The sequence below is a fragment of the Camelus ferus genome, chromosome 16 (genome assembly GCF_009834535.1).
Source record: "Camelus ferus isolate YT-003-E chromosome 16, BCGSAC_Cfer_1.0, whole genome shotgun sequence".
Lineage (NCBI taxonomy): Eukaryota > Metazoa > Chordata > Mammalia > Artiodactyla > Camelidae > Camelus > Camelus ferus.
In genome coordinates, this window is record NC_045711.1 from 48,214,691 (window position 1) to 48,225,269 (window position 10,579).

General features: G+C 50.9%; 1 protein-coding gene across 2 annotated transcripts; it reads right to left on the reverse strand.

Moving 5' to 3' along the window:
• Positions 1-230: 230 nt before the first annotated feature.
• ARL5C (ADP ribosylation factor like GTPase 5C) lies at positions 231-6,737 on the reverse strand. Of its 2 annotated transcripts, XM_006176369.3 has the most exons (6): positions 6,573-6,715; positions 5,903-5,963; positions 4,607-4,754; positions 3,838-3,921; positions 3,149-3,300; positions 231-1,073 (listed from the first exon to the last, which is right to left on the reverse strand). In XM_006176369.3, the coding sequence occupies exons 1-6, from the start codon at positions 6,616-6,618 to the stop codon at positions 1,025-1,027; spliced, it is 540 nt and encodes a 179-aa protein (XP_006176431.1). In that variant the 5' UTR covers positions 6,619-6,715; the 3' UTR covers positions 231-1,024. The 2 variants fall into 2 exon arrangements, with proteins under 2 accessions (XP_006176431.1, XP_014407566.1); XM_014552080.2 differs by lacking the exon at positions 231-1,073 and having other exon boundaries at positions 1,353-3,300; positions 6,573-6,737.
• Positions 6,738-10,579: the final 3,842 nt, after the last annotated feature.

Sequence of the window (10,579 nt, forward strand, 5' to 3'; positions counted from 1 at the left end):
CACCTACTCCTTTACTCGGTGACTTAGCATCAAACCACTCCTTCCTGTAGGCCCAGGCAGAGTCCAGAGCTCCAAGTCCTGGAAAGTAAGGGCCAAAGAGCCAGTCCCCTAGCCACATAGACCCTTGAGGCAGCCCCCCTCCATTTTTCAAGGTGGATTCCCCCTGCCTGAGAGCTTTGCACGAAAACCAAAAGCCAGTTTGAGGCACAGGCAGAAGGGGCAGGCAGAAGTGAGGTTTTCAATGGCATTTATTACACCTTCATAAAAATCCTAATGCAACGTGAAAAAAATCATTACAAAAAGACAAGATGAGCAAATGCTACAGGAATCTGGGACATTTGGGAGGAATGGGATTCACATTGGGAAGGACACTGGGAGTGAAGGGGTGGCTTAAAACTCAAAAGCTGTGGTCAGAGCCAGCATCTCAGACGGAATGGGAGGATGAGGAAGAAGTAGCACTCCCTGCAGTGTGAGGGTCCCTGTCTGGGGTGTCCTGTCCTCCTCCCCCTCCCCTTCCAGCTTTTGGCTCTCCCCTCCTTTCCCTGAGTCTATTCCTTCAACTTTCTGGAATCTCCTTTGCCCAAAGGGTATGGGACAAAGATGGCTGAAGGGCCAGAAAGCTGGGGTGGGGGTTAGGGGGTTAGGGGAAGTGTTCTAGGAAATAAACAACAATTCCAGGGATCTCTTCCTCTGTCCTCCACTTTTCCTACAGAGATTGAGGACTGAGGGGAGGGAGCTCCACTTCCTAATCCCCCAACACATACAACAGTTTCCCTGGGGTCTCCAGGAAGGATACCTGCTTCCATGGAGTGAAGGGCAGCTTTCCCTGCTCTCCTGTCTGCAGCAATTCAGGGTGTTCAGTCTAGCTCCTCAGTGGGGGTGGGGGGTGGACGGTGGCAATCTCACTGTCCGTAGCTGCCACTGGTCCCCCCAGAGAACCACAGAAAAATAATAGTCATAGGTTTTCCACCCACATAGTCCATGCAAAACCCTCAGAGTTTCTGGTTGGCCTCCATCTGGGAAATCAGTTGGCAGTGGCCCGAGATTGCATCCACTGGAGCCCAGCAGGCAGCCTGCAGGGAGGGAGGAACAGGAAAGGATCAGCATATCCCATGAGGATAATGGCCTTCCCAGCCTCCAGCCCCTGCCCAGAGCTGATGAGGGAGCCACCAAATTTACATCCAAATTTAGATTCAGTTAACAAATATAAACCGACTGTGAACCTACTATGCATCAGGTACTGTGCTGGTGAAAAAACAGACATGCCCTCCAGGGCTTACAGTCTAGCAAATAGATATTAAACAAATGATCAACAAATAATTCTCTAACTACATGCTGTGATAAAGGTTAGAAAGGGGATGTACAGAGATTTCTGGATGTCTGGGAGTCAGGGAGGGCTTCTTTGAGGAAGAGGCCAGGAGCCCTACCTTAGCGATGTCTCTAGACAAGGCTCCAGTGCCCCTTCCCACCAACTCCATCCCTGGGTCAGTGCCAGGGTGGCTTCAAAGGCCTGAGAAGATGCTCCACAAGCAAGTGCTCCCATTAGACTGTGAGCAACTCCCAAGCAAGAGCGGGGTCTTGGTCATGACTGTATGGCACATGGGGGTTACTTTGGAAACACTGATTGAATTGAACTGACTGTGGGTTTGTGGGGTGGGGTGGGGGGTCCCTCCTGATCCAGGAGTTTGTGGAGTGGGGGATCCCTCCCGATCCAGGACACTGCCAGAAATGTGTGGTTCCTTGGGCCGACCTGCCTAAAGTCCTCTCTTCTTCAACTGGGCACCCAGGCCCTCAGCGTGCTGTGATTCCATTTGAAAGGTAAGAGGAAAGGGAATTCTCCAGGCCTGATTCAAGGTCCTTTCTTTGTGCCCGTGACCTAGCTCCTTCACACCTGCAGGTGTTTAATGAGCAGCTACCTTCTCAGCAGCCCCTCCCTGGATGCCATCTAAAATTGCAATATTCCCCCTACATACATCCAACTTCCCTTTCCGACTGATTTTTCCCCTTTACACTTACCACTTTTTAACTTACTATATATTTTTCTTATTTTTTATTGTTTATTGTCTGTTCCGCCCACCCCACTGGAAAGCAAGCTCCATGAGGGCAGACTTTTGTCTGTTTTGTTCACCGCTGTTTCTCAAGTGCCTAGAACAGTGCCTGGCACAAGGTATAGTCATTTCTCTGTCTCCATGGGGGATTAGTTCCAGGATCCCCGTGGGTACCCAAATTCTCAGATGCTCAAGTCCCTTATATAAAATGGTGTGTATTTGCATATAACTGAGGGACATACTCCCATATACTTTAAATCTAGATTACTTATAATACCTAATACGATGTAAATGCTATATAAATCATTGCTGACACGTGGCAAATTCAAACTTGGCTTTTTGGAACTTTCTGGAATTTTTGCTGAAACTGAGGATGTGGAACCCACGGATATGGAGGACCTTGGAGGACTGACAGGGAGGATACGCTCAATGAAAGTGAAATAAATGGTACCATTCATTCTCTGCAGAAATTCTGGGAGGGAACAGTTCTAATCACTCTCCTCTTTTTTTAAATTACATTAATTTTATTTCAGTACAATTAATATAATTTATTTATTTTAGGGAGAGGCAATTAGATTTATTTATTTATAATGGAGGTACTGGGGATTGAACCCAGGACCTCCAGCATGCTGAGCTATACCCTCCCGACTCATCACCCTCCTCTTTACAGATAAGGAAACTTGAGGTCAGAAAGAGTCAGTGATTTCTGCTTGGAAGGCTTGTGCCCCGGGTCTTCCCATGGCTGTCTCTTCGTTCAGGTCTCAGCTCAAAAGTCACCTCCTCGTACTGGCTGTCCCCCACCACCAGAGCTAAATCAAACCGGTCCCTGTGGTCCAGTTTCACTTTCTTCACAGCACTCATCAGAACCTAAAATGTTTGTGTTGAGGTGGGGGGTGTTACCTCTCTCTCAACTAGAACAAGCCCCTTGAGGGCAGGGACCCTGTCTTGCTCACCGCTTCCCCAAAGCATCTTAACCAGGGGTGGGTGCTCTGCTCTCTTGACCCAGCAGCCAACACTGAGCCAGATTCTGACAGGAGAGAGACAGGAGAAGGTTCTGATGGTCAGCTCCATTGGTTGGGCCAGGTGAGACAGTCACTAACCCTTCCCCGGTGAGGGCACAGCAGCCCTGTATATGCCATGGGTGGTCTTTGATGGCACTAAGAGTGAGGAATTGGGAGATCTCCACGGTGGTCATAGAGTCCTTCATGTCCTGCTTGTTGGCAAAGATCAGGACGGAAGCATCTCGAAGAGCCTGTGGACAGAGGAGCCCAGCCCCAGTCAGCCTGCTGGGACCTAGCCTCCCTTCCCCCTGCCCCTTGAGTCCTTCCTGGTTCTCCCGATTTCCCAGCAAGAGAGGCCCATGCCCAGGTGCGGTGGGGATGGAGGCCCTGCCCAACAGTAGCAACCACATCAAATGACACTGACAGCTCATAGAATGCCTCCCAGCCAGCACATAGAATCTTTCCAACTGTCCCAGGAGGTAGAAATTTGATGATCCTCCCCAATTTATACTTGGGAAAATTGTGAATTAGAGAGGCAAAGTAACTTGTCTGGGGTCCCACAATGAATGAGAGGTGGGGTCAGGACTGAAACCAGCAACTCTGGCTTCTGTAATCAGTTGTGCTGAGGGCATTATTGCCCTTCCTCTGGGATAATCTAGCCTTACTCAGCCTGCTGGGATAGAGGCTCTCCAAGACTGGGGCATCAGGAATGATGCTCGGAGAGGCTAAGTGAGAAGACTGAGGTCACACAGCGAATGACTGAGTCCTCTCCCAATTGCAAGGCTTACCTCATGGGCCAGCATCTTATACAGCTCTTCCCGAGTGGTCAGCAGCCGATCCCGGTCCGTGCTGTCAATCACAAGGATGATGAACTGGCCAGCAAAGGGGAACTGTGAGTGGTGGGCTTTCTCTTCAAAGAATGTGTCTCCTGCCCATTGTGCTCCCTCACTGGCCTCTGCACCACTCTGATATGAGCCTCACAGAAAACAAACTGTCCAGTCTCAAGACTTCACTGCCCTCATCCCATTTTAATTCCCTTTTCTATCCAGACACAGGGTGTGCACAGCACAAGCTCAGATTGTGTGCCAGAGGCTATGCCAAGTACTGGGCAACCATGACTCCATCCAGGCCTCACCACAACCCTGTGGAACTGGAATGCTTATTATCCCCATTTACAAACTAAGAGACTAAGGGTCAGAGGAGTGACGTATCTTGCCCTCAGCCACACAGCCTAGGAGTGGCAGTGCTGGAGTATGAAACCAGCTCTCCCTCCAGGAATGAAACCACTAGATTCTGCTGCTGCCAGAGAGAGAAAGACAAAGGGCCTACCCTAGCCAATGCATCAAACAGAAGGCTGTCAGGGGGTATTCAAAAATTTTAACAGGCATTGAGCTGTATTCAATGCGTATGCACCAGCTATTGTTTTATTACTTAATTTTCATAACAACTCAGGGAGGTCATTATTATGGTCTCCATCTCACAATAGGAGAACCAAGGCTCAGAGAGGTCAAGTGACTAATTATCACACAGCTCCTCCAGCCCAAGCACCCTCCTTACCTCAGTGTTGGAGTAGTACGTGTTCCAGGTGGAACGCAGAGCCTCCTGTCCCCCTATGTCCCACATGAGGAAGTGGGTCTTTTGCAGAACAATCTCTTCCACGTTGCTACCAATGGTGGGACATGTATGGACCACCTCATTAGTCAGGCTGGGAAGGAAGAAGAGGGTATGAGCGCTCAGCCCAGTCCTCACTCAGCTCTGGCCACACCTTAAAGTCAGGCTGAATCTAACTCAGAACAACTCAGCCCCACTTGACCCAGCCTTTGCTGGGCATGAGGGACTGCAGACAGGAGTGAGACCAAACCTTACCTGGCTTGGACCCCAGAGAGGAGAGATTTATTAGAGCAGTCACCCCAAACTTTAATATGCAGTTGAATCACCTGGGCATCTTGCTAAAATGCAGATTCTGATCCAGTGGGTCTGGGCTGGGGCCCAGCATTTTGTATTTCTAACAAACTTCCAGATAATGCCATCGCTGCTGCTCTGTGGACCACATTTTGAGTAGCAAGGGATCAGAAAAATGAGACAGACACAATGAGGGCCATCAGAGAGGGGCTTTTTTGAAAGTGACTTAGAAAAACACACGTTTTTATATGTGGGGAATGCCTCTGGAAAATCTGGGAACTAAAACTGGGAGTTAAGGATGAGAGGGAAACTTACTTTTCACTATATATGCCTGTATTGCTTGAATTTCTCTTTCCTTCTAATTAAAAAAAAATTACATATATTACTTTTTAGGGGAAATTTTTCCTGAGTAAATACTCTGGAGGCTCCAAAATGGGAGAGATGCCATTCCAAAGAATGAATATCAGGAAAGGCTCCGATGGATAATTACCCAGCACATGTGCCAGACTCTGCTAGCCTAGGAGCTACAGAGCCCAGCCAGATCCAAAGCCAGTTCTTCCTTTTGGGTCTGGAGAAGGGAGAGAAAATTAAGACACAAGGATTGGGTGCAGGAGTTAGAAAGGAGAGACCTGCCGCTAGGGGGAGCGAGGAGCAGGGAGACCACCGGGCACGTTCCGACAGCGTCAAGCCCGCAACCGGGTCTGGCAGGGCCTGGGGGGTAGATGGCGGGGAGCAGTGGGATTGCTCATACCAAGCCGAATTCGAATGCCAGACCGATAAGCCACTGAATTGAGGGAGCACTACACCAGGAAGGTCACACCAGCACTCCCCCAGTCATTCCTGCTACAGGGGAAACCGGGAACCCAATGAAGGACTCTGGTGATTGGTCCAAGTGCCTGTCAGTTTGGTTGGAAAGGCCCAGCCCCCTCTCCCCATCCGAGAGTCACTTACAACTGGTAGAGAATGGTGGTCTTTCCTGCATTGTCTAGTCCCACGATGATAACCTTGCGCTCTGGAGGTATCCGGGAGAAGGACAGAGTTAGGGCTAAATCCGATGCCCAAGGGACTGTGTGCCCCACCAGGCCTCCCAGGAAGGAGACAAGTGTTCCCAGCAGGCTGGGGGACCTCTACCCACCGTACTACTTCTGCTCCCCCGCCCCCTTCCCCCGCAGAAAAGCCAACAGGACAGGTTTCTTTCCCATCGGGCTCTGGACACCTGTGCCACTCTAGGATAGTGGAAATGAGAGCTGAGCCCCACTTTCCTCTCTCCACATTTCCAGAAAAGCGACTGTGCGAAAGGTCGGGGGGCTCAGAACTTGCCAAGAAAAGGGGTCTGGGGAGAGCCGAGCGTGAAGTCACAATAGCAGGAAACAGGAGGCGGCTTTTAGCCAAAGGAAGAAGGCTGTCCCAGCCCCGCGCCCCAGGGCGCACCGAAGCCTGCGACCCGCGAGGAGTAGGCGGAGAGGGGGCAGGGAAAACTGCGGAGCAGGCGGGGAGCCACCATGCAGGACTCTCCGAGCCCAAGGTCCCCCAGCGCATCCGCCCAGGAGTCTCCAGATCGGGGACCCTCAGGTGGGAGCCGGATCAAAATGGTGGCTTTGATGCCCTGTGCGCCCCTTACCCTGTTTCCCGAATATGCCCATCAATTTGGCGATCAGTTGTCCCATAACGCGTCAGGAGTCAGACAGGGTCAGGACTCCACGGCCTTCGGGGGCCGGGTTAAGCCGGGGTGCTTGGAGCCCCGCCCCCCGGGGAGGGCCGGGCGAGCTTTGCCTAGGAGGTAACGGAAGCACCACAAGTCCCCAGAGGGGCGTGGGAATCCCCTAGGACGCTGGCCCCTCGAGCGCTGTGGGCATCACCGTGACAACAAGCTACTTGTCCAGAGCACTGGAGGTGCAAGGAAAATGGGGTCCAGACTTTACATGCTTCCCTGTGCCCTGAGAAAACTCCATCGTTCTCTGGATGGACTAGTCTCCATCGCAAATCAAGGAGACCTAGCACAGGGGCCCACAACTGGATGCCAGCTCTCCCTTCTCCAAGTACCATTTCTTGGGCACTAGACAAGCAAAACCCTAGGCCACCCACTTTCTGTACTAGCTGTGGGAAGCAGGCAGGGCCCACTGATCCTCTCTGAGCTGGGAAGACAATCCAACCCTCAACAGATCTCAAGCTGTTTCACCACTGTGGGTCTTGTAGGCCTACTCAGAGTGAGCTTCCTTGAGGAAGGGCAGGGTGTCCCCTCCTTTTCCAGGCCCTTTGGTGATAGGCAACTTCTAGGAGTAAACGAGCTCTGCTTATATGATTCACTGATAAATCGACTGCCTGGGCACAGCTTTCTGATTCCCGGGGAGGGGACATCTGAAGACAAATATGGAGCAAAAAGAGAGCTCTCTCAGCTAGAGAACTTACAAAGGAGTCCAGGATGCTAAGACCTAGCAGAGGAGAACCTGGGCCAAGAGACAGCCAGGCTGAAGGAGAGAGAGGAAGGGGAAGCCGCTTGGTTTTTGTGAATTTCCTTCTTTGCTTAAACTGGGGAAAAACAGAAGACAAAAAGAGAAGTAGGGAAGGCAACCAACCTCAGGCTGAGGGGGCGGTTAAGAGAGACCAGCCACCACGCAGGAGACTCAGCTCCTTCCATCCCAGTGCCACTGCCCTCCTACAGCCCATCAGTGCTCCCCTCCACCAAGGGAACGACCCTGTATCTCCTCTCCCTGCTTCTGCCACCTCTTTACCCAGGGCAACCTCCTCACAGCCCTATTAACTTTCCTAAAGCACAGCTCAGAGTCTGTTACTCTACAGCTCATAAAACTTCAATGGTTCCCTATTGCCCACTGGATTCAGATCAGTCTGCTCACCTGACATTGAAGAGCTTCCATGAACAGCCCTCACCTGCCTTTGCAGGTTGTCCCACAGGCTCTGCATCCACTGGTCCCTGCCCACACGTGCTCAGCTCTTTCCAACTATGCTTTTGCTTCTGCGTGTTCTCCACCCAAATATCTTTCAACTTCTCAGAAAGGTGGGTTCCTGAGTCCTTGAAAATGTGTCTGCCATAAAAGTCACCTGCTTCCCAAACTCTGGCCTGGATCTCCAGCCAAATGGGGCTTCTCTCTATGCTGAGATTGTAACTGGCATGTCTGCTTTCGCCAATCAACTGTGAGTCCTAGAGGGCCGGGTCATGTCATGTTGACCAGTGTGCTCCCCCTGCTCCCTGCCTGGCCCAGGGCCGGGCCTGGCACCCTGTGGGTACTACTGGATTGAAGGGCCATATGTTAAATTACAGCCCGAGAAATGGTGTTTCGAGTGTTTAAAAAAAAAAAAAAGGAGTATGAGCAGGAGGTGAAGAGGACTGAGGAAGGCTGGGAAGTTTGTGGAGAGAAGACGGAAGAGTTCACTAAACACAGAATCTTCATCCCACCCAGGATGGTGCCCAGAGTTCGAAGGAAGGAGAATTGACTATCAGAGCCCATCTGGGCTGATTCCATTTCAGCCCCAGGCAAAAAAGGGCTGGGGATGTGCCTGGGTAGGGTAGGGTAGGGGTGCAGAAAGGTGTGAGGGAAACAGCCATGTTTTAAACATTTTTACCATCTGTTTCCTGGGCGGGGAGTTGGGGAAGAAACCTCTCAGTGCATCCTGCCCCCACTACCACCAGAAATTGCAGAATTGAAAGTGACATCCTAGCTAGCTGGAGCACATTCGGTAAACAGACAAGAGCTCCTGTGAGGCCCACAGCCTGGATCTTAGTGGGGGGGCACTCATTCATTTATTCATCCACTTGATGAATGGGAGCCAGGAATTAGGAAGCATGCTAAGTAGATAAAACAGACCCTGTCTGGGTCTTCTGGAGCTTGCTATCTATTTAGGGAGACAAATACACTTACCAAAAATCAAAAACCAAAAATCAAAAAACAAAACAACAACAACAACAACAAAAAACCCCTGAAAGACAGTAGGTGGGAAGGCCTGATTTAGAAGGAAACCAAGGCACACTTCTCTGAAGATATGATTATTGAGGCTAAGACAAGACTTTTCTTGAGGGTACTTTGCTGGAACAGCCCCTCCCTCCCAGGCCCTGGTGGCCTCAACTCAGCTCCCTTTTTTTAGGATAGTGAAAACCTTCAGCCTCTCCGACCTCAGCTCACACTGGGGCAGAACCTACTGCAAAGACAGAAGCAGCTGGTCAGGGAGGGAGAGTGGGATACTGAACAGGATGGGTCCCCAGTGCCTCAGCTCCTAGTCCCTGAGGCGGCTGTGGTAGCAGAACCAGCCTCTCTGAGCCTAGTCCCAGCCGACTTCGTGGTTATTGAGATCCTCACATGTTGACAACCACCAACGTGCTTACCGTGTGTTGGTTGAGGGCTTGTGGTTACCGAGAGATGAGAATCTCTCTCTCTTCATTTCTCAGTATCTTCAAGTCACCTAGAAATGCCCCTGCCTGCAAGTTCTGGGCAAAAGTAAGTTCAGGCAGAAGGCACATGGAGAGATGACAGAAACATACTCAGACACCGGCTTCCTCCTCCTCCGCATCCCTCTCCTTGCAGAAGCTGGGGCATCCCATGGCAGGAGAATTAGCACAAGACTTGGGGGTCACGGACACCGCAGAACTTGAAATCCAAAGATCTCAGTTTGAGTCTTTGCTCAATGGCTGCGTAACTGTGGACAAGTTGCTTAACCTCACTGAGCTTTATCTGTAAACTGAAGCTAGTAATCCCTGCCTTTGATTCAAAATATCAGGCTCCACTGCAGATGGAGTTCTCTGCAGAGCCCCAGACCAAGCACTCAGCTGTTTTCTGCTCTTCTCCTCTTGGATGTCCTCCCACAGGGACCTTAAACCCACCTTGTCCAAAGCTAAATATCATTTCTGCTTCTAACCTGTTTTTTTCACCTGCTTCCTCTATGTCTGGGAAGACCATCACCCACGGTCATCCCAGGCGCCTCCTTTTCTCTCACTGGCCGCCTCCAATCGTTTTCCGAGAGTTCTCAATCATATCTGCTAGATGTTTCCATCGCCTCCTTCCCCATTCCACGGCGAACCCTCCTCATTTCTCACCTAGAGGATTGCAACTGTTTCCAAGCTGGGCCCCCCTCCAGTCTACGCTCCAAACTACAGCCAGGGCAATCTTGCATCGCTGCTCACCATCCTTCAATTTCTGCACACCAGCTCCAGGACAGAGCCAAAACTCCTTAACATGACTCAAGGCCCACTGTGACCTGCTCCTGCTGGCCCCTCTCTTACCACTACCTTGAGAGCATACTTTGCTAGTAAAGTGCCAAGAATGGGTCATGCATGTCACCTGATTCCTTTTGCCTTGAACACTTCCCCTCCTTTGCTCAGGTTAACTCTTAACCAGTCTTCTAGACTCCGCTCCTCCAGGAAACCTCTCCCGACATCCCCAGGTTAAGGCAGTGATCCCCTCTTTCAGGTTCTCCCAGGACCCAGTGCTTCCTGCATCAGAGAGCTTGCTGTGCAGTCCTGAATTGTCTGTGGCTCCCACTTAGACTTGTGCCTGGTACATAGTAGGTCCTCAATAAATGTTTGTTCAATGAATAAACATGGGAAGGAAGGATTGATTCCACCAAAAGACAGTGAGAAGAGCACTATGATGTGAGGCAGATTGGGCTCCAGTCCCA